Here is a 26,048-nt window from a genome sequence, read left to right on the forward strand (position 1 = left end):
AGTTTAGTGTGACATCTCTCGTATTATATGTCGATGTAGTTACATACATATATACATTCATACCGATGTCTATTCTATACATTACACTTCAACAGCCCACCACCGATTTGTAAAGGGTTTCAGCGGGATGTTGTCGAAATATCTCCTTATTATAGCTGTTTCACCGCAATCGACAAGTGACCATTACGTCTCACTCGGTCGGTATTCGATGTCCGTAAGTCAGTAGTCCATTAATAGTTAACGTTACAAAACTAAGAGATGAAGACGTAACGTTACGTGTTATCGGAGCGCGTTTACGATGCCCAGTTGCGTTGTGACTTCTTCCGTCATGTTGACGTCCGTCGACGGATCAACGCAGAAGAACGTCGTACGTCGTATCGTACGCATGTACGGTACTTTTGGTTCAGCATTAAACTAGCTTCGATTGAACTCGGTCGTTTTACTAATCACCCGCTAAATACGCATCAATGGCGACGAGATATCAAACCCAATATATAAAATATAACGGACGGTACATCGTACTGTGTCCTCGCAACGGAGCACGATTGAGCAATGAGAACACGCTCTTAGTGTCATTAAGTAGTAAATTGATTGTATCAATAATTAATGTTACAAAATTTTACAAAAATTTCGAGTTATTATTGGATCTCAAAACATTATGTAATATCAAAATGTTATCACTATGTAACATGTTACTAAAAAGCCGCAGCGGTGGTGGCGCAGTGGTTAAGACCTGTGATCGAAAGGTCCCAGGTTCGAATCATATTCGTGCCATATGAATTTGTGTAACAATCTGACTCATGTATAGCAATTTTCATAGACCATCATTTGCTTCCGTTGAAGGAAAACATCGCGAGGAAATTTGCACACTGATTGACAAATATGTTTATTTTTACGTATGTTTTATTGATATATATGTTTTCTTATTGTGTGTGCAATAAAGAGTTTACAAACAAACAAATACTTTCAACATGAACATGAGTAACATAAACGACACTATATTATTAAATCGTAAATTCCATTTTGTTTGTTCATCGAATCCTCCTTGATTGGAGCGTTTCCCGCCCTAGAATATCGTCCTGCGCATGTCGTACGAGACGTTTAAGGGACACATAGCCTTGGCAGGTGATAGACAACAATAGCAGTCCCAAGGAGGATTGACATCTGGCGGCATCTAAAAATCAAAAACGAATGTTCAAAAATTTTAAAATATTTTATAGTTTACTAGATACTAAATTATACTAAAATAGTAGCAAGAAAGATAATAAGTTTACTACAAAAATGACATTTTTGACACAAGCTTTTATTATTGTCACTGAGATCTTTTTGCATTTTATGCGTGACAAAAATATTATGTCCTTACTGTAAACCGTTGACGAGTTCCCATGTTTGGACCCGATCCTGGTTACACCATCAGGTCATGCTTATCAAAATAATGCTTTGTCATCCAAGCTATACCTGTGTACAAAATTTCAGCTCGATCGGTTGAAGACATCTGCTTCAAAATTGAGTTGCAAGATTCCACCTGAATATACATTAGGACATAGTACCTACATTGCATGTTATATAAAAGCTTGTAACAAAATCATATAGTATTTCTACGTAGACACCAAGTAAATATTGTGCGCATATTACTTGTATTCATACAACACAGATATTTCCTAGGACGCATAACTCATACTTTACGGTCACGTAACAACTAGATCAACATACAAAAGGTCATAGTTCATACCAATGATACTAAATCCTGTACCAACATTCCAATTTCCGCATCACATCTGACCTGAAACCGAAAATTCCTCGTGTCTTTATGCAATTCAATTAACATCCCACAATTACGGAGAAGTATTTTAAATGATTTTCATCTTCCTTTCGAAACTTCTAGTAGGGGCGTGAAGAGTAGGGGTGGTAAAACGGAACGCAGGCCGCCGCACGCTCTATTGCCGTTGAGTCTGTCGCCGCGTTCAGACATTGCCGCGAAATTTAAAAATATAAAGTTCCTAAATTGTTTATGGTCAGTTTTTAAATTTTAATTTAGAACTAGTGAGGTGCGCAGTGTGGATTGATTGATGATTAGTGACTTAATTGACATTTAAGTGAGGCGTTTTTGTTGGGCAGTGAGTGTTGTGTGATGATTGCTCTGCCACTCTGTTAGTTGAGAGTGCAGCATGAGAGTTGTTCAGTTTCTGCTGTTGGCGCATGCGGTCTACGCCATTACAGGACCTAGGGTGAGTTTTTTTTTTGTAATTTTTTTGTATATATGGAATAACAAAATTATACATTACTTTCAGTACAATATTTCCATCCTTAAACTTTTTCATCACAAATATTTTGTTTGAGTAAATAAAGTATAGTCATTTTCTAAGGACTTCATATTAAATCATAGTTTAAGTTTTATTTTGCTAGTTTGATTACCTTTTTTACTTATAATAACTAAGAAATAGTAACTGGAAAATAAATCATCGTGTCTGTGCGTGATTATCGGGAATTTACCTCTAGGATATAAATAAATAACGCATACTTACTAATTCAAAAGTTATAGTTACTACAAATATAAAAAAATAGTATATATTAAAAAATAATATATTGGTATCCCACAAGTCGAATCATATTTTTTTTTTCTAAATTCAAAATGTCGAAAACTTTTAATTTATAAACCATAAACTAGGGAACTTGTGCGTGGCAATGATGACTATTATATATATTAATGAGAGTTTAAAAATAGTATGTGAATGATGTTATATGTTATCAATTAAAATTGCATTAATTTTTTTATTTATAAATAAGTAGTTTGACTTTTTTGATGGTGTGAAATAGCTGCAAAAATTCGCAGCGGGTTCAGCCGAGAAATTCCTAATTAACCACAGAGAAATCTAAATTTTCATGGTTATTTCAAGTTCGTAGCACGCTTACAAATTTTATTCGGTTTTAGATATTTGCAATCTAAACAACTTTAGTTCATAACGAATCATATTGTAATCAATAAGCTGAATTAGGAAACCGCCGGTGAACACGATTTTTTCATCACTTCTTATTGTGTGTTAGTGACTGAATTGATGAATTAATGTTCATTGACAAGTATTCAAGCTCATTTTTAGTAATACTTATAAACATTAGTGAGGCCAAAGAATATGTTAAAAATTATCGAAAAGTTTGAGTTAAAAGATTATATACGAGGACAAAGAAAAAGTTACTGAAAAATTAAAATAAAAAATTATATGCGTGCCAATCGGCTGACAACTAAGGATGCCGTGCGATGTGGAGGAGATAAATGAGGAAAGAGGACCCTGGGCTCCAACGCCCCGAGGAAAAACTCGTCGTTAAAAATAAGACTTCCAAATGAACGGTTGTCATACAGGCCTACGCTGCCAGGGGAGACCACAGTTCACAGAATCACTATTCATTTTGAGAAACCAATTTTTTTTTGGTTTCTCAAAATCTAGCTGACATAATTAGGTTAGGTTAATTAAGAACATGATAATAAGGTTTAAATGTAACTAGAAATATAAACTTTTTTTTTCGGTTAAATGTGCTTTCGATGAAGATGATGAGGTATTGAAGTTGCATAAAGGCATCTAACATGACTTTTACGACCACCTACTATATTCTAGAAAATATTAGCATTCTTCACGATGTTTTCATCCGGAAGCAAGAACGATCTATGAATATACGAGTCAGATTTGTATATAATATTTTTGTATACGTGGAAGTTTATAAATAAATCATTCATTCATTCATCCATTCATTCATTAATTCATTCATTAATTCATTTATTCATTCATTCATTCATTCACGACATGACATATTCATACAACTTAACTTAAAAAAAACGATAACATTAATTAGAATTTACGATAATAGCTATCTTTATTTACAAAAAGAAACACACTTCATGAGTGTTTAACCACAGAGTTTTATATAGTAACTGTGATTCGTACGCATTCGTAACTCATAAAGTTCATTCAGCAATTAAATCAAAATTATTTCACTTCACAACTCTAAATAATCCATAAAAATTATATAAATTTCCATATTTCAAGGCGAACTCACAATTATATCATTCAGATTTTTGCATAATGAATTGTAACAGATGATAATTTAAATTAAAAACAAATAAAACTTATTAATTTACATTTCACATTGTGTTAGTGAATATCATGTGAATATTTTACAGCCATTTAGTTGGTCAATAAGTCTTACCTAACCCAATGCATAATGTAATACAATTTTATTCTTTTCTAGTTTTCAATAGAATCGAAAGTGCGTTATCATCTAATTTGCATATATATGAATACGTAAAATGCATTTACAAAAATCTCAATATACAACAAAAACTAAATAAAAGTAAAAAACTTGCTGGCATTCTCTCATCCGCTATAACAGAACAAATGGTTTCCAAACTGCTGAACACACATTTTGCAAACATAGCCAAGAACACTTTCAAATTACTTAAAAAAAAAAAAAAAACTAGATCAAAATCAGCTCAGCCGTTTGACAGACATACAGATACACAGATACGCTTAACTTATAACGCCCCTCCTACTGTCAGCCGTCTGCCCAAATCGTACTTGAAAAAATGACACCTACCTGTGTGTAATATTTTTTAAAATTCTGATCTAAAATTCATGTAATGCAATGATAAATATCTTCATAAATATAATTTTAAATCAAATACATACTATTTAATATAATAGGTGTTTTTAGTATTAGTGTCACTCGCCACTTCACTTGCATGCTACACTAGCTCAGTGTGAATGTCTCGACACAAAACCGGTTTATGCAAAATCACTTTCTTCCATGACCAGACATTTCATAACCAGATTTGCATACCTAATATCTATCATTTAAACTTAGTATAATATATTATACTTCTTTATTTAATTAGGCAGCTGTTGCTTTTTTAATATGCACTTAATTAGCAGAATAGAAAATAGCATTTTCTTAATATTTGTACCATATTGGTTAATAATATTCAGTTGCTTTCGCTGGCGTAAATATACGGCCCTACGATACGACGTAAGGGGTGATTAAGGGACACATAGCCTTGGCGTATTATAGGCAACAACAAGGATAGACCTCAGGTAGGCAGCCGGTCGTAAAATCAGATCCAAGTCTACAAAATTGGAAGGTTTATTTTTTAGGTTTCAGGGACCACATCCACGAATGAAATTGAGAACACGCGAAGAGAGAGAGATACGAGCGATTCTTTCGGTAAATTGTCACCTCTTTCATCTGAATGTTTGGCCGGTTGCTTCCTCAGTAGTTAATGGGGACCCAGGAACTGTTTTCCTACGTCTTCTTCCTCATTTCGTACGGTGGTGTGGTGAGCGTTACTTAATAAACCTATCCTACTAATGTTATAAATGCTAAAGTTTGTGAGGATGTGTGTATGTATGTATGTTTGTTCCTCTTTCACACGGGTAGAATAAAACCTGGAATATCACATAGGGTACCTTTTATCCCAAAATTCCCATGGGAGCGAAGCTAGTACTTAATATTTTAGGTCTACATGTTAAGTTAAGTATAAAAACATGCATCAGAATTTTGGCTGTTGAAAACTTAATACTCTACTCTACCTTGAACCTCGTGAGGAAACCTGCTCTCTAGTTACTCATGGTGGACTGAACCACCATTTTATCTATACGACGGCACGCGGGTTAAATTTAAAGTCAAAATTAACTGGTGCAACAGACTCTTTTAGTTTCAAATACAAATTTAAAATTCTTTATTCATTTTAGGATGATATACATCACTTATTGACGTCAAAAGTTTATATCTCGCTATTGTAGTGATTTCCTCACAATATAATTCGACTGCAATACGTGTCACATGTTTTTTTTTTAATGAAAATCAAAACACAAAAACAAACCCATACAACAACGGTTGAATTTTTCATTTATTTTCAGACATAAATCATATTCAGTGCGTTATTGTGTAAATGTTGTTTTAACGTCGATATTTTATACACATCGTCACACAATGTATGTTATTAATACCTGAAACTGTATGTTAACACTTCAAGGACAAGTATTAAATGTTATTAAAATGAGTTTTTACACAAGCAACATTTGTATATACATTACAAAATTTATACATACACGAGTATATAAAAGAGAAAAACACTCGCTCACCACGAAATCTCGAATACACTGAGCCGATGAAAATGAAGTTTGGCAGTGAACACATTGACATTGAGACTAGGAGACGTCCGCTGAGAAATGACTTTTGGAAATTCCAGCCCTTAAGGGTTCCAAGTTGACTTCGAGATTTTTCTTTAATTGTTTTTTTTGGAAGGCAAATTAACACGGGCGAAGCCGCGGACAAGAGCTAATAGTACCTTCCTAGTAGTACACATGAAGTGTCAAGATTTTGTGGTAGATCTATTATGTTAAAAATTGCATAGTTCTGTCAGTTAACTAGTATATTCAAATCAAGTTAAATAGTCACTGACATTTTAGTTAACTGATAAAACTATCAGTTAAAAAGTATGTTCACGTAACTACAATAACTCTCACGTTCATGTTCATGATAACTATAGACACGAAAATATCAACAAAACATTTTTTTTTATAGGATAAAAGAGTGCATTCAAATTATTCACAAGAAAACATAATTCAAATAGGATATGTATATAGAGATGCGCGGGCGCAGGGTGAAAGTAGCGTATTGTCACAGTCCACACGCGAGGCAACGATTATAATTAATGGCCATGGAGAAAGAAACGTTAAAGTTATAAACATGGATGCAAAAATAAACACGGGAAACGTGTTTGTGGGTGAAATTTTTATTGGTTTTGAACCGAACTGCTAGTGTTTAGACTGAATGCTGTTTTTAAAAGGACAATAAGTTCGAGACTTGTGTTATGAGATAACTCAACGATACTATATTTTATAACAAATATATAGATAAACATCCAAGACCCGGGCCGATCAAAAAAAGATAATTTTCCATCATGACCCTACCGGGGATCGAACCCGGGACCTCTCGGTTCAGCGGCAAGAACTTTACCACTGCGCCACCGAGGTCGTCAAGCTAAGTATAATTTAAAAACTGAAGATATTTCAAGTAAGTTCTGTTCTAACTAAGGTTAACTATATATTTTAGCCGTTTATCTAAAGCCATAGACTTCACAGTCACAAGATTAGGTAATAGGTTCATTGGACCTCCTATTGTCAGTCAGTGAGTGAGGATGGAATGAGTTTGGTTAGCTCTGTTGACTGTACTTTTCGTAAAGATATTATATCTTCGCAAGCACTTTTTAAGTAATAGGGTATCTAATATTAATTTAAGAATCAATAATTTTTAAGGTCATGTGAGCTCTAAAAATTTTAAGACAATAATTGTTGATTTCTAATCGTATCAATTCTTTGGTTGTCAAAGTTAACACAAATTAACCAACATGACGCAACAGGAGATTTGAGAACTGGCAGCCTTTTTTGCGCAATGAGCAACGAGCTCTTCCAACTAGGAAACGCTGCTAGTGTTCTGGGCACGTTTACTACCTGTGACACGTTGAAAGATTATTATTTATCACTACATACCTAGTATAAACAAAGTCGCTTACCACTGTCTGTCTGTCCCTATGTATGCTTAACGGATTTTGATGCGAATCAAAATTCGCTAGTAATATTATATGTTATTGTTTCTGTATATGTAATGTTTATGAAAACACTCATGTAGGAAGTTGTGGTTTGTTTATCTGTGGTGACAAACAAAGTATCATAATATTTCCTACAAAGCAGACGGAAATACTAGAGTTTCTGCACTTTCACATATGTACATACACACACAAACCTTTCGTTTGCGGTCCTTAGAACCTATACTTCTACGTAACTGCGTTACGTAACTCGTCTCATTCAAAATTATTCAAAGGTCAAGTTCATTCGGTGAAAGTTACGAGACAATGTCTTGGAGAAGAAAGAAAATCGGCTAAAGGTGCCATGATAATTTGAAAAACATTTGCCTCTATTTGTTATTGAAAAACTTCATAATGAGAACTAAAATTGTAGTCACCCTTGAATACATTAAGCCAACATTACTATTTATCCAAATATGATGCTGACGAAATATTTAAAAAATCGTAAATTAAAAAATAATATATGTTGTATGTATATGTAAATTTCAACTTAACCTAAACATTGAAATGGATCAAATTTAACGTGTTAGTTTTATAGTAAAAGTAAAACTATTGAAAGATTGTAAAAAAAAAGGCGTGAGAAATCTACTTAGTTACTTCATAGGAATGCCGTAGTGATTTCTACGATGCGATTACACAAATAACTACTTACGTTTTACATTCCTATTTAATTTATTAATTACCTTCGGCCCGGGGTTTCGCTCCCGTGGGAATTTTGAGATAAAAAGCACGCTATTCCCGGTTATATTCTACATATATGCGAAATTTCAATTGTTTTTCTTAATGTTTATATTTCAATTGGAATTGAAATATAAATATGAATATATATAATACAGCTGTTGACCTACCAAATAAAAATAAATAAAATATACATGTTTATATGTCACTAACGGCCCGTCCCGGCTCCGTGCATTCGCTTTAGAGTTTATCAAGAACAGACAGACACGACGGGGCAGTTTGTAATACTAACATGTAAAGATTCAAGGATCACAAGTGAAATAAAGAATGATATTACATTTAACGTACTTAATACTCTCATATTATGTCTCGTATTGTACCCAGCTATCGCGGAGGTATACGATTACAGACGCGACATGAATGGTAAAATGTGAATGGCGGTCGTTTCCACAAAACTACGAAAGTTCGCTTTCGTTTCTCCTATGTTTATTAATGTCCATTGCGATGGCTTTGAAATGTCCGTTTTATGTTTATTGGATAGTATAATATATAGTTAATGAAATCCACGTGAAATTGAAAATCACTCAACCAACTACCGCACAAAAACTCAGGGAGAGGAGTGTTTGAGAACAGCGTTAACTCTTGTTTAAATCGGAGATTTGATAGACAGATCGAATCATTGTTGGGATAATAGAAGCTTTTTTGAGAAGCGTTTCGAATCGAGATCATTATACCTACGATCCTCCACAAACTGTTAACCAGCGTCCTTGACTAAGGCACCCAAGAAATTCTTTCACCTCTGTCTTAAAGCACGTTACATGCTATATGTTGACGCTTCAAGACATCTCAGCACCGCATGTATTGATAGTAGCCAAGCGTGGTATGCATATAAATATTAATTAATTAATAATCACCTATTTATTTATTCTAGGTCTAAACTAGTAACCTGAGATAAATGTTTTTTTTTAAATAACTTATGAGCTAGATCGCCGCCGAATCGCAAGCCGAATGATTTGCCAAACTCGATGGCCACATTTAGAGCAACGCCCCGTCGCAACGCAGCACATTGCTCGGTCGTACTGCGCTGCGACGTTGTGCTCCGTTTTTTTTCTATATCTTTTGACACACACGTAAATCGAAACTATAATGCAATGTGCATGTAAGATAATCATACTCAAAATGCGTGAGTCTTGGTTATTAAACGAATTAAGTAGAGATAGTGTAATTAATGTGCTGTGTGTGATATTGAGCCTCATTTGTTTCAAATTCTAGTGACAAGTATATAAATCATTATAAAATGGCAATATGCTTGAATTATGATTGTTAACTGTGTATAATACTTATCATGAAAATGCCTGGTAGCGAGAGCAGGTCCTGTTATAGTATACAGAGAATAATTTACGCGTGGTTCCAGATTGTTGACGACCTCGGGGCGCAGTGGTAAAGTTCTCGCCTCTGAATAGAGAGGTCCCGGTCGAACGTTTTGGGAACAAAATGAAAAAACAAATTTTTGAAAAACATATCATTTTTGCTATACGCTTTTATTCCCGTGAGAGAGATTTTGGTGAGTTAAGGGTACGATAAAAAACTCATATCCGTACAGTAAACCGTTCAGTAACAGTTCAGTAAACAGTAACATTTCGCGGGGCAAATTAATTTTTCTTCTTTTTTTTCGAGTCGTTATATCTATTTAAATAAAATGTGGCCAGTACGTTTTGATTTTATTTTAGTACTTAGGTACAGTTTAATTTTAAATACTGAGTTGAAATTTTCCATCGCTTCAGTTTCCATGACAATGAATAATAATATTATAATAGAGACAAAACACAAATATACATAAATAGGGACAAATCACACAGATTGAGTTAGTCCAAAGCAAATACGAGACTTGTGTGATGGGATACTGACTAAACGATACTATATTCCATTACATATACATTAATAAACAACCAAGAATGATAAGTCAATCTGAAAAACATCATTTTCCATCTTGACCGGGGTTTGAACCTTGGAAATCCAGTGTATCAGTCAGGTCACCGAGGTAGACAATGCATTAATACGATAAGCATGACCTGATGGTGCACGCAGGATCGGCTCCTAACTTCGCAACCATTTTCTTGTTGTTCCAACGTAGGTACGTTGAATGCAAGAAGAACTATTTGACGATATTTAAAGCTTATGGCGAAAATATCTACTTATTTTGTAAAAAAAAAACTTGCTTTTACTTTTATAGCCCAAATTCAAATCATATAATCAGTAATTACGCCTTCACAGGCACTTTGTCACATCAAATTCTAAATTAAATTATATTTACCAAAGCTACAAACTACTAGGACGACTTGAATGTCAAGAGCGAGACCTTTATATATGTCTACATGAGACATAAACGACACACTGAAAAAAATACTTACTTATACACAAACAAACTTTCGTCAATCTATAACACAAAGAAGTGACCACATAACTTTTTGCAATACGTAACCAAACCCAGTTGACTTATTTTTCTGACAAACTATGTGTGTTGTATAATTTAAAACAGTTTTTGCTATGTATTTTGAAACCGTTATAAATAAATAATTTGTTTTGTTTTCCATTTGTAAAAAAACTGAGGTTGGAAGTAGAAGTTGATAGTGACAGACGGATAGACACACATGAGAGGTTTCCGTTTGTTATAAATTACACGTATATACACACATGAATAATGTATTTAACACAGTTTTAATACATAAAGAACGATGCTTGTGTCACTGTCACAAGATATCATAAAGCGTGTTGTATTCGTGAAGGTATAATTTCTCTAGTTGTAATACGCATAAACGCGATCTAATTGTACAGTAACATCACATCCAGCTATACTAATTCATTGCAAAATCACCACTATTACCGCGGATGAAAGATCCATGCAGGGTTACTTGACACGCGATCGACTATACATTCTTATTCATTCATTAAAACATGCAAACAGCTTAATTAGCAAAATATTACGTTTCTTTTCATCCTCCTAATATTATTTTTCGCAGAAGATTTTTATAGAAGTTGAGCACCGATAAAGAAATATTTTACGTGTTGCAAAATCATAATCATTTATTCAGAAATTTGGCCTACACGGGCACTTTTTCACGTCATATAAATGATATTTACCAAAGCTACAAACTACTAGCATTTTGGAACGACCACACTGCTGAGAAGAAATGCCGAAAGAAACTCATTCAAACAGTGTTGGTCCCTATCATGGCAGAAGAGCTTATATCCGCCATTCGGTTCTCTGTCACGAACGAATGCGCGAAGAAGTGACTTATGTCACTTCTCTGGTGGATTATGAGAACTCTCTCCGTCTCTCTCTCGTCTGAGCGTTATCCCGGTTCCTTCCTTAGCCGCTGAACGACGGAGTCCAACGTCAGCATTCCTACATTTTCGTCTCCACTTCGTACGGTCGTCGAACTAGTCGAACTATGACCTTTATGAAACACTAGCAACCCTTTCCAGCTTAGTTTGTGTAAAAAGAATTGTGTTTTGGTCTATAATTTTAATAAATTATAGACCTAACCATTTTTTTAAATAATATCAATAATTGTTTTTTTAAACCTACCTCAGGAAGCACATAATCTACTACGGTGAAAACCGCATAAAAATCCGTGCAGTTTTTGAGCTTCTCACTATATAGACAGACAGACAGACGCGGCAGAGGACTATGTTTTATAATATGTAAGGATGGTCCATTACATTTTCCAAAAGGCATTATTTTTGTGGGTAGGTATCACATTATTAGGCAACACTGACATGCAAGAGACAATATTACAATAATTCGATGTAAACAAGGCACGCCATACGATATGATGATTACATTTCCACGTGACATATAACATAAGTATGTTTACAACTTCGATCCTCAAAATGTTTAGGTACAACATTTCGTAATTAGAGACTCGGAGATTGTGTATGTCGGTTCATCAATAACAGTGTTGGCCCATATTTCACTGCTCTCTGCTCACGCTTCAGTGGCAAGAAAGTGCATTCTTGCACAGCGGCGGACGCAGTGCATTCTTTGTCTGTTTCTTTTGGGGACATGCCTCCCATTTTCGTTTGGGGAAAATTGTGTGGACGTCTGGAACGATATATGGGGACTGCAGCTAGTGATGTGCCGCCGAGAAATTGTAATTTCTGAAATTTTCTTCTTTTTTGAACGAATTTCTCGGGTTTCGAGAGAACACATTATAGTTGTAACACGTTAGTTGTGGTCTTAGGTACATAAAATTATTATTCATTCATTCGAATACTTCTCGGCACAATCATTGTAGAGAAATATAAAATCATCATTAACCAGTTACGCTTTAAACGCCATATAAGAACCATTAAGCGTCCGTCGGAAACAATCATGCTTCATGATTGTTTCCAACGACTTCTTAAGTTGGAAACTTTCCTAACGTATTCAGCCATTTAAGATATATGACGCCTAAAGGTGCCTCGGCGTTCAAAGGGTTAAAGTTCTACTATTAGGGCACCCATGACCCCATGGGCGACATGGCTCATCCTTCTTATCCATCAGCGATGAAGGGTGGGTGGATACCATCACACAAACTAGCGTTTTCCTGAATATATCCGTCGCTATAGAGCGTTGGATCCCAAGGTCCGCGTTCCTATGATTTTTCCTCCACTCCACTCCACGACATCAAATTAGCACTTCTTAGGTTTTCTTCTTCAGCCAGGACGCCCATGACCCGCCACGTGGGGTTAATGTGGAGACTGCATGTACATAGGTACAGCTTGGTCCATAATCCCAATAATACACTATATTCAATTCAGTAAACGACAACAGAGTACAGAGTAATATAATACTTACACATCCCATGCAGCAATGCACTTTAGTGACTTTCATAATGTATCTGTTTATGCAACAGCAAAACTGGAAAACGCATGTGCACTTTGACTTTAGACTTTGTATTGCAAAATAGTGAAATTTATTAGCTACATGTTGCCCAAGTGAAAATCACACAGATTGAGCTAGCCCCAAAGTAAGTTCGAGACTTGTGTTATGGGATACTAACTCAATATATAGTTACTAGGTATATTTATCAAAATATATTTTATAAATTATCCATATGAAATGTTTGAATCAAATTAATTTACTCATTATTTCAATTCAATATTCAAACAGTTTCATAAAAAGTCTCGAACTTACTTTGGGGCTAACTCAATATGTGTGTTTTGTCCATATACTTACATTTAATTACTTAAATTATTTATTATAAATACTAATACACCTTTTCTCTCTTTTCAGACAGAAAATGAATTCGACAGAAGAAGACTAGTGTCTCTGGAGCACCCAGGATTCACCGAGCACCAGACACGATTCGGGCTGAGCTCCCCCCTCCAGAGCTTCCAGCAATCCTCCCTCCTCAGCAGCCCCACACCCTCTACCCTCCAGTTCCAACAACCCATCTTCCAACAGCAACAACCCTCCTTCTTACCCTCTTTCAACAGCATAATCCCAAACCCTAACATCCAAAGTCTCGGCCTCCAAAATAATGTCCAGTTACCAAACAACAACGCCTTCCAATTCACACAAGCACCGTCCCTAAACTCCCCAGTTTTACAGAATTCTTTCACGCAAAATTTAAGGCCCATAGCCCAACCACAGAATATACTCCCACAACCACAACCTACTATACCAACTTTCCCAAGTAATGGATTCCATCAAGTATCAAACTCTCAGAACTTCAACCAAAATCCCAATGGACACACAAACACTGTTAACATAGGACAACAAAGACCGACACAGGCTGCATTCTTGCCAACGCTCCCGGCCCCAGCTCCTATAAACCACCAAGGTGCCTTCAGCCACCCCAACCCGATCACAATCCAACCCGCACCAAATCTAGCCCCACAAAATCTCAACTTGAATAATGCACAAGTTCCCTTCCAATCCAATCTAGGCCAAGCTCCGTTATTTTCCAACGGCCAAAATTCCCAAATCCAAGATTTCTTTGATCAACAATCGCACGAAAATCTTGAGAAACTAAAAGAACTTCAAGAAAGGCAGAGAATCATTCAAAAACATCAAGAATTCGTGCACAAACAACAGCAGAAGCAGCAGGAGAAAGTGGAAAAATTGCATGAAGAATTTCTATCAAAACAAGCAACTAAAACCACCTATCCTACCACAGAAAGTTACCAAAGTTATTTGAGAACCACACAAGATAGACGTAGACCCATTCTACCACAGGAACAAGATTTGTTCAGGAAAGCCGTAGAAATATACGAAAAGGAACACCCTACCACCACTACTACAACGACGACAACAACCACTACCACAACGCCCCCACCTATTCCTAGATATAAACCTAGACAAAAGCCAAAACCTAGAAATCCCCCTCAGGATAAAAATAAACAAAAATTATACAATGAAATAAAGAATCTTCTTGAAGAAAGTGAAACCAAAGGATTTGATGATAGTCTAAGGGCCAAGAGCGTGGCCTTATTACAGAAACCAGATATTTTAAAGCAATTGAAAGTAGCATTAGCTGAAAACCCAGAGGATTTCAGTGAGAAGAATTTCACGTCCAGGGAAATTTCTCTCAACGGTCAGAAGTTTGAAGTAATTAGAACCACAAATCCTAATCTAATTCCTAAAGGTGCTATAGCAGCTGATGGAGCAAGTTTGCAACAAATAATGGCTGCTACAGCAACACCTGGACCACAAAAGGAAAGTCGCATTTCATTCGACGATTTGACAAAAGGCGTTTTGCCCCCTGGTGCAAACTTTGAACTCATAAAACAAAGTGATAATGGTAAATTAGAAGAAGTATCGAAAATACCTAATACACTACAAAATAAGAAGAAGGTAACATTCGTCTTCTTAGAAGAACAAGATGATGGATCTTTCAAAGTTAAAGGAGTTAAAGCTAACGGACAGCAAACCGAAGAAGGACCCGAAGTAGAAAACATACTAAACAAAATAAAGAAGGGTGAAATACAGCTGCCCGGAAAGCTATCAAATAGCGTGTATAGCTCTACAACAGCAAGCCCTAGTCCCTCTTCTGTGACACCTGATTACATAGCAGAATCATCGCATCACCCGTCGAGTTACTCTAGTTTTGTTACGGGAACTACAATTCCCCACAACTCCGTGAGTGTCACTACGTCAGCACCGAATTCTTATCGTAGCACTATCCTTCAATCCACAAGAGGTACTCAATTGCAAACTCAGACCTTCTCGCCATCTACAAGGGTGGTAACAACAACTGAAAGATACTCTCCATCAACATCGCCCTCGTTTGATTATAGAAATAACCAAAGTCCTACATTCCCAAGTTCAGCGTATTCAAGTGTAGTTACTACTCCATCGTATTCTAGAACTCCGGAAGACCTTGTTGTAATAGGATCAAGTACAATTTCGCCTCAACATGATCATGCAAGCTATGCTAGACAATCATCCAGTCCTGGATTGGTAGACATCTTGAAAGAAAACGGACTCTTTGCAACGGCGAAGTATTTGAAGCAATCTGGTCTGGATACAATTCTGAATGAGACTGGACCTTACACGATCTTCGCTCCAACTGACAAGGCATTTAGAACGCTTTTAGTGCAGCTTGGTGGACCTGATAAGGCCGAGGAAAAGTTCCGTGATAATCCTAGGCTTCTGAGTGGAGTAAGTACATTTACCTATATAATTTATATAATATAATAACCCTAACAAACTTTTAAGTGTCAACATCTATCTGTTAGATAAATAAGTTAGCAATCACATTGAACACAATCATTTTGAAGATCCTAATCAAAACAAAGATACTTAAAAATATGATGCTGTCGTTGTGGTTGAAATTTATGATACAACACTCTTTAGGATTAAAACTCGGCTCGACAAAGGTACATAAATTCAATTGAAGAAAAACCACTTCAGCCTGATATAAATTTTTAGTAGACAGAATAACGATGAGGATTTAATACTAATATCAGTGTGTAAATCCCGCTTTATTTATACATATTTTTTATTACACCACTTTTTGTCCCAGCTTCTCCTCCACCACGTGATCCCTGGTGCGTTCGACATCGGCTCCCTCCAGGACGAGATGACAGGAGTGTCCCTGGCCGGCACTCAACTGAGGGTCAACCAGTACGACATGCACGATGTCGAGTGGAATGAAGTGAAGGTCACCACGATAAATGGAGCGAGGGTGTTGGAGGAAAAGAAGGATATTCATATACCGCAAGTAAGGAATTATTATGACTAGTTCTACCTATTTTTAGATTTACATTCAAGATAAGAGCGGTGAGCAGTTTGACGACAAGAGCATGCACAATTATTTCACGAGAAAGAGACATGAACATAAAAATAAGAACACTACAAGAGCACTTTACGTTGAAGACATTGAATTAATATATATAATACACTATTTTTGTCAAGTATCAGTTTTTGAGTGTATTCTAAAATAAACATACATCTTCACATTCCGTGTGGCACGTGGTCCCGTCCTTCCACTTTAGATCCTACCATACTTGTCGTACGAGGCTACTAAGGGACGCCAAGTCCTGGCAGGTGATAATCAACAATTCGCAAAGAATTGACGACGGAGCCAGTTGTAAAATCACAGCCGAATCTAAAAAGTTTTAAGGCTTCACGACGTCATAACCCCAAATGGGACCACGCGACCAGGAAACGCGAAGACGCGAAAGATAGACTTCTTCACAGCGTTTATAGGTTTAACATTGTGGTTTCACTCACGTTCTAGGGTATAGCCCACGCTGTAGACCGTGTGATGTTCCCTCTCCCCGTTGGAGACCTGGTGCAGACGCTGCAAGCTGATAGGGATAGGAGGTTCACTACATTCCTCAAGGCTATCTTCGCGAGTGGCTTCGCTGACACTCTCGCAGGTATAGTGACTCAATTTGTTATGCCCTTGTACATATATAGCAACATTTCAGGAGAATTTTATTTCACCATTTTGAGATTTTGAGTAAGCAATAACTGATGTCTCCGAAAAGTCTATACGGAAATATATCTACTGTTACCCTCTGTGATTACGCATACCTATATGTATAAGTACTATAGTCAACATAAGATATGTCTTCTCTAAAAAACTTCGAAGTCCCCATTGATTTCGAAATGTTCTCGAATCCTTACCAACTTTTCACTTCGCTTATTACCTTCCAGAGAGTAAAATCTACATAATATTCGTGCCTATGCCACTAAACCGTTGGTATTTCAGATTATGAGATGTTTTCGTCTCCATCATAGTCCTGCCTCAACCAAATTCTTGCCTTCCAGAGAGTAAAACTTATACAGTATTCGCACCAACGGACGCGGCATTCGCGCGACTCGCGCCCGCAGAGCTCCCGCGCTACGCGGAGAAGGCGGCGGCGCGCGCGCTGGTGGCGCGGCACGTGCTGCCCGGCACGCTGTACAGCGCCGGCATGCGCTACTACCAGCTCAGGAACTCCATGGAGGACGCCAAGCCGCTGACGCTGCAGAAGAATGCTGGTGAGTTTGAGAGCCATTATACCAATTATTATTTGGATAGGAACGCCAGCGCACGAACCAGACGGGCCCAAACTGGAACCTGTACTTCATAGTAAAGTTAGTGTTAGTTTCCGCCAGGAAGAAGAGAAACCACCCAAAAAGAGCTGGCTCGATATCGCCGAAATAGAAGGAATAAGCCAAACAAAATAGTCTGACCTTTATATCTTTACGGATAAAGAATTTTCTATATCTGTGGGTCTATGTCCTTTTGATTTTCATAAACTTTTACCAAAGTATCTTAGTTGCTATTGTTATTTACAAGGCGTTTCGATGCAAATGTGTCGATAGATATTTTTCTAGACGGAAAATACCTACTTATAAAAAATTTTTTTCGTATAAACGATGTATGTAGTATAAAAGTCACCAATACTTGTGGCAAAAATGTGTGTGAACAAGATCCTCCCGCCAATTAGCTTCAGTGAAGCTATTTTCGTTGCTATAGTCCGGTCGCTTAGACTAGATAGTGTCGCACTTCGCACGGTCGTCGGCATGCGAAGCGGAGACGAAAATGTAGAAAAGCGGACCCTGGGCTCCGACGCTCAATGGCTGAAGAAGCTACCGGGAAAACGTTCAGATGAGAGAGTGTGTCGCTGTGTACAGTCAACAGCACATCAAGTTACCCTGCATGAAATTCTACGGCGCGGTAATGGGGGCGAGTTTGCAATTATTTTAGTAGGTTGATGTGCTCTTAACTGTACTCTTTGAGATTTTTTTTAAACCACTGAGCAAACAAACAGACATGCGGCTTCCTGATTGCGCGTGGACACCGTAACCTATGGTCGCCTGGAAGACCAACATTTTCTATGAAAACTAACCTTTTACAATACCAGCGTATTAGCCCCCATTGCACCTTGGGCTCCGACGCTCAACGGCTAAGAAAGGGACCGGGTAACACTCGATGAGAGAGAGCCCCCATAGGAAATTAGAGTGACAATAGTACCTAGTGTTTCCAACACTTGCAAATCAATCTGAAATTGTGATAATATCATATCACCTAGGTATGCTAATACCTAAGCGACAAAATGAAGCGGGTACTTCGATAGGAAAAAATGCATTTAAGTCCAAACGTCTTGAAATATCCACAATAGTGCTCGTGTGATATAGTATTCAGTCATAAATCCATCCAACTTTCTTTCCGCTATGCTATGTATAATAAAAATAAATCATAGTACAGCACGAGCGAAATACTAATTAAAACTATATAAACATAATTAACAATGAAAATTAAATAGGTATTCATTAGAAATATTTTCAAATCATGCGCAGAAGTGATATGAAACAAAGATCTATGAAACATATGAACAATAAAATTTTAACTTTACCTAGCTATTTGTTAAGCCGGCTACACACTATCGCGTATGAATGCGAATGCATGAACATTGCTTGTACGAGTGCTTTTATTTACCGCAATAAAAAACCAGCAATGTATACCTACCGAGTCCACAAAGTTCGGCGATTGCCCGCGATAGTGTGGGGCCGACATTGTACAGTAACAGCTTCCAAGAATCATGTGTAATCTTTTATCAATTTTGCGCCTCGAAACATTGGATACAAAGGTGACTTTGTCTGCGCAAACCCAGGCATTTAAAAAGTATTTTAGTAAACAAATTGATTGTATATCCATCCATACTAACGTAACTAAGTATGTAGATACTTAGTTATAAGAAATGTAAAAGTGTGTATGCTTGTCTCATTCACGTCACGGCGTAATTAAATGTTTTTTTTTTTTATGAGATGGCCGGCTAAGTGACGAAGGCGGAGCCGGGGCCTATAGCTAGTACGGTTATGTAGGCACAGTAGTACTAAGCGATCGGACTTGACACAATTACACCTACTTCTGACCGCAGCTGAAGCCGCTTTAATTTTAAAAAAATATATAATTTTAAGACTGTAAATATTGACTAGACTAAGAAATTAATTTATATGCGAGTGTTACAATTTTTGTAAATATTTTTTTATGATAACAAAATAGTTTTTTTTTTTAAATAATCCACGCGACTCATATTCTCATAATCTATAGTCCGCGCGGACCGTGTAGGTAACCACATGTTATAAACCGAGAACTGAATCGAAGTTTATATATATTATAAGGCGATAAAAAATCGAGGTTCTCTACGACCTATCCAGCATACGAGAGGGTTACGTGGGGTCCTACAACGATCTTGAGTGTTGTGTCTATTTATTTATATCTTAATAGATATAAATAAATAGACACATACATGCTTAAATGCAAATAGGTACCTACTGGTCGTTGACTCACAATAAATTTCATATCTTACGACACTGTATCAGTTGAAATTTTACGAAAACAAAACAGGATACACGTGACTCAACTCAATAGTTGTCTGATGTTAAGCAATACTTGATAAGATATATAAAAATATTTGTTTCAGACTAGACCAGTCTAAAATAAATGTTTTGTCATTACCACACCGCCATCAATATTAGTTTTTCAGTCGAAAGAACTCATACGTTTTTCGCATTCGTAGGTACTTGCGGGATTAACGAGTCACAATAGTATAAAAAAAAACAAATAAAAAACATATTTTATTGTATCACTCACACAAGCATGCAAATTCAGTTGTAAGTACATGAAATTGCTAATGGACGATTGTAATTAATAAATACTCACTCGACAATATTACAACCATAAATTACAACTACCTTCAAAGCGTTAATTTACAAATACATTTCAAGATAAACTCAGTCAATCAAGAATCATTGCAATACTGTTAAAATTTTAATTAATTCTTATGACATCATCTGAATTTAGTACTTTAGCAGTATAAAAGTTATCATAATTCCATTCTACGACACCTCAATGTGGTTATATTATTGATATAAAAAGATAAAAACATTAATTTAAATTTAAATAACCCCCAAATCCCGCCCGCGACCCCTCGCTTGCAGCCAATGGCTATTAAACACTGATTCCTGCGCGCGCACTACTAATCTAGTTTTTCATTATTGTATTCATGTCAATCTACCAATTCGTGTTAAAAAAGCAAGAATATACTTATCTAATTTTTAACTCAAAATATTTTATTTCCATCTGTAAGTCCGTAATGAACACAGTGTATAATCAAAAGACTAAGGACCTGTTACACAGCTTGCTGATAAAATATCTGTTAGATATAACATAACAAACACAAATGTTAGATTGGATAGGGCTAACTGGCCAATAACATCCGGCAGATTTATCTAGAAGTTAGTTCATCTGTTAGATTACGAGCTTACGATTTATCAGATAGTGATAAAGCAGGCTTTAAGAATTATCACTGTAATTATGAGTAAGTATGTAAGGTTAAGTTTATTTTTGTCAATAAGTGATGTATATCCACGGATTTAATAAGTACTTCGTATAACAGTACCTACTAATTCCATGTGTATATCATCCTAATTGAATAAAGAATTTTGAATTTGAAAAAAATACACTGGTAAGTAGGCAATTATTAATACACGAGGCGAAATTCAATAATTATGGAAAAAAAAAACAGTACAAGTATATACTTCGACTAATAAGTAGGGAAATACACAATGGAGTGGTGTTATTTCATAAGAAACCGTTCGTTTACACAACATTGTAGCGCTATGAGGCAGATGTACAAAAAACAATGCAACAATCTCATACATTCTTCAATCGTCCATTGCCTACACATTTCGACGACAAATAACTCTAATGCCTGATATTTTTGATACATTTCAAAATATCTTTTATTTGTATAAAATTATGGAATAACCACAAAAAAAATCATTGCAATGGTGATATTACTGAACTTCAGCAAACCTTCCGCCTGATTTATTCATAACTGTATGCACATTCAACGATTTGATAATTTTAAATCACGAATATCAATACTTGTCTCCCATAGAGAATAAAATATCAAAGGCTAATTTCTATAACATTCATCTTAAAATTTATGCTTCAACACTTTGTTACATTTTTACATTCGATTTTATAACCAAACCCATTTGTTCCATCCAACCATGACTATTTCAAGGAAAGAAAAGATACTATTATTATGATATACTAATTCAGTACAACACTAGATATTTGTTGCCAAAACCACAAATTCAAGAATTAATATTACACTTAGCTAACATCATCTTCAGATGTGCTATTTCTTCATCCTTCGCAGCCAGCTCATCTCTCAACACCTTGATCGTGTCATCCTTATTCACCGAGAGAAGCTGCAATTCGTCCAACAATTGATTCGTGTCAAGTCTCTTGCTTGGTCGCCTCTGGACCAGTTTGCCGATGATGTGGGCTATCTTCGGGTAGTTGGCAGTGAGGTTAGCTGGTATCTGACCTTTCCGGAGTGCCTCTATGGTCTTCACCCGCTCCATGTCTGTGCTGAAGGGTTGGACCATCTCGAGGAGTATGATTCCGAGGCTGTACATGTCGCTCTGCAAGTTAGAAAAAAAATATATATATAGGAACAAATCACACAGATTGAGTTAGCCCCAAAGTAAATTAGAAACTTGTGTTATAGGTATAGATGTATTAAATATGGGATACTAACTCGAACGATACTATATGTGGTCGTCCAAACCAAAAGGCATCTCATGGCGCCCGGAATTTACGCCATTATTGCCGTTGTTTTGAGCCTGGCCCTTGGCTCTTAAGCCAACCGCCATAAGGTCCCTTTTGATTTGGATGACCACAAATGGTTTCCAAACGGCTGAACACATGTTTTGCAAAGATAACCAAGAACACTTTCAAATAAAAAAAAATATAGTTATGGGTTACTAACTCAACGATACTGTATTCTATAACATATACATATAGGTGAACATACAAGAGCCAGGTCAATCTGAAAAAGATAATTTCCCATGTTGCCCTGACCGGGGATCGAACCCGGGACCTCTAGTGTAGCAGTACGGCTTGATGACCATTAGGCCACGGAGGTCGTCAAGAAAAGTCGTCTAGAAAAAAAAATTGTTACAATAAAACCCTGGCTGTATATTAGTAGGTACATCAGGCGGCAAAATGCGATGATGATGTAAAGAAAATTACTGATAAAAACTGAAAAAGATTGGCCCAAGACAGTGAGAGTTGGAGTAGGCGGAAAGAGGCCTAGACCCAGCGGTTGGTTATGGAGGGTTAAAGATGATAATGAATTCAAAACTGCCTAATTTTTAGGGAAATTGTGACTTACGAAAGTCATTAGTCTATGCATTTGCATCAAGTATATACCTACCAACCATACCAACTATATACCTACTTTAATAGTATCAGCTAGGCTTTAAGAGCTACTTCAATATAAGCATTTCTAGTATTTCATCATTTATCACTAAATGTTAAGAAAATCGATAGATGCCTAACAAGATATTAATTCTCATCTGTCAAACTAATCCTTTTCATAAACATATATAGCTGTTGCTCCAACTTCGACGGGTATGTTTACACAGGCTTTCGCATTTATAATATATGTAACAACAATGGAAGTATGTAAGGACAACTATTATTTTAAAAAATGCTTTTCCCCTACCTTTGGATTGCACTGGCTTCACATCATGGTGGATCACTCCCCGAGAGTGGATGTAGTTCAAACCACGCACCAACTGTGTGAACATATCCATGATCTTGTCAATATGTGTCCAAGAAACTGGATAGTTTATGTCCGGAGAGTAATGACAGTCCAAACTATCAGTGGAGAAGTCTTCGGAATTCTTCCTTGTCCCCACCAATAAGTGGTTCCTCTTGTCCAACCATTGCTTCAAAGTCTGTTGGCAGTAAGTCATCTGGATATACAAAGTAGCCCATTTCAAATTCACTCTTGAGCAATTCTCAAACTCTTCGCTCGAAAGCAACTTGCAAACCGCATTTTCTTCATCAGATTCTGTATCTGACTCGTCAAATATTTCGTCAGAACTATCTTCTTTTTCAAAACTGCTGGAGTTTTTGAAGGATATTACAAAATCAGACATGCTAGTTTGTTTGGTCAAGTCTTTAGAATTGTGCGTTTTGAAGGAGAAGTCACCAATAGTTGTGGCAAAAATGTGTGTGAACAAGCTGTTACTAAATGAAATTATGTTTTCAGGTCGCATAAAAGTAAACAACGCGCAAGTGATCACCCACAACATCCCAGCGACGAACGGTGTCATCCACGCGATCGACAACATCCTTTAACCAATCAATGCACTCAGATCCTCCCGCCAATTAGCTTCAGTGAAGCTATTTTCGTTGCTATAGTCCGGTCGCTTAGACTAGATAGTGTCGCTGTATCTCCACTACGCACGGTTGTCGGCATGCGAAGCGGAGACGAAAATGTAGAAAAGCGGACCCTGGGCTCCGACGCTCAATGGCTGAAGAATCTACCGGGAAAACGTTCAGATGAGAGAGTGTGTCGCTGTGTACAGTCAACAGCACATCAAGTTACCCTGCATGAAATTCTACGGCGCGGTAATGGGGGCGAGTTTGCAATTATTTTAGTAGGTTGATGTGCTCTTAACTGTACTCTTTGAGATTTTTTTTAAATCACTGAGCAAACAAACAGACATGCGGCTTCCTGATTGCGCGTGGACACCGTAACCTATGGTCGCCTGGAAGACCAACATTTTCTATGAAAATTAATCTTTTACAATACCAGCGTATTAGCCCCCATTGCACCCTGGGCTCCGACGCTCAACGGCTAAGAAAGGGACCGGGTAACACTCGATGAGAGAGAGCCCCCATAGGAAATTAGAGTGACAATAGTACCTAGTGTTTCCAACACTTGCAAATCAATCTGAAATTGTGATAATCTCATATTACCTAGGTATGCTAATACCTAAGCGACAAAATGAAGCGGGTACTTCGATAGAAAAAAATGCATTTAAGTCCAAACATCTTGAAATATCCACAATAGTGCTCGTGTGATATTTATTTGCTCTATATTATTGCATGACGGATGCCGTTCCACGGCAAGCTCTATTGGTCACAACAAATAGTATTCAGTCATAAATCCATCCAACTTTCTTTCCGCTATGCTATGTATAATAAAAATAAATCATAGCACAGTACGAGCGAAATACTAATTAAAACTATATAAACATAATTAACAATGAAAATTAAATAGGTATTCATTAGAAATATTTTCAAATCATGCGCAGAAGTGATATGAAACAAAGATCTATGAAACATTTGAACAATGAAATTTTAACTTTACCTAGCTATTTGTTAAGCCGGCTACACACTATCGCGTATGAATGCGAATGCATGAACATTGCTTGTTACGAGTGCTTTTATTTACAGCAATAAAAAACCAGCAATGTATACCTACCGAGTCCACAAAGTTCGGCGATTGCCCGCGATAGTGTGGGGCCGACATTGTACAGTAACAGCTTCCAAGAATCATGTGTAATCTTTTATCAATTTTGCGCCTCGAAACAATGGATACAAAGGTGACTTTGTCTGCGCAAACCCAGGCATTTAAAAAGTATTTTAGTAAACAAATTGATTGTATATCCATCCATACTAACGTAACTAAGTATGTAGATACTTAGTTATAAGAAATGTAAAAGTGTGTATGCTTGTCTCATTCACGTCACGGCGTAATTAAATGTTTTTTTTTTTATGAGATGGCCGGCTAAGTGACGAAGGCGGAGCCGGGGCCTATAGCTAGTACGGTTATGTAGGCACAGTAGTACTAAGCGATCGGACTTGACACAATTACACCTACCTTCTGACCGCAGCTGAAGCCGCTTTAATTTTAAAAAAATATATAATTTTAAGACTGTAAATATTGACTAGACTAAGAAATTAATTTATATGCGAGTGTTACAATTTTTGTAAATATTGTTTATGATAACAAAATGGTTTTTTTTTTAATAATCCACGCGACTCATATTCCCATAATCTATAGTCTATAGTAGTCTATAGTAGTGTAGGTAACCACATGTTATAAACCGAGAACTGAATCGTAAGTTTATATCTATTATAAGGCGATAAAAAATCGAGGTTCTCTACGACCTATCCAGCATACGAGAGGGTTACGTGGGGTCCTACAACGATCTTAAATTGAGTGTTGTGTCTATTTATTTATATCTATTAGCGCATACATGCTTAAATGCAAATAGGTACCTACTGGTCGTTGACTCACAATAAATTTCATATCTTACGACAATGTATCAGTTGAAATTTTACGAAAACAAACAGGATACACGTGACTCAACTCAATAGTTGTCTGATGTTAAGCAATACTTATAAGATATATAAAAATATTTGTTTCAGAC

General features: G+C 36.6%; 1 protein-coding gene and 1 pseudogene across 1 annotated transcript; one reads left to right on the forward strand and one right to left on the reverse strand.

The window, feature by feature from the left end:
• The first annotated feature begins 1,927 nt into the window (after positions 1-1,927).
• Positions 1,928-26,048, forward strand: LOC128673199 (uncharacterized protein). The gene is made up of 6 exons (XM_053750878.2): positions 1,928-2,228; positions 13,593-15,962; positions 16,327-16,524; positions 17,044-17,185; positions 17,580-17,792; positions 23,876-26,048. The coding sequence occupies exons 1-6, from the start codon at positions 2,169-2,171 to the stop codon at positions 23,962-23,964; spliced, it is 3,072 nt and encodes a 1,023-aa protein (XP_053606853.1). The 5' UTR covers positions 1,928-2,168; the 3' UTR covers positions 23,965-26,048.
• On the reverse strand, positions 20,366-23,803 carry LOC135309822 (uncharacterized; annotated as a pseudogene).

Source organism: Plodia interpunctella, chromosome 1 (genome assembly GCF_027563975.2).
Source record: "Plodia interpunctella isolate USDA-ARS_2022_Savannah chromosome 1, ilPloInte3.2, whole genome shotgun sequence".
Lineage (NCBI taxonomy): Eukaryota > Metazoa > Arthropoda > Insecta > Lepidoptera > Pyralidae > Plodia > Plodia interpunctella.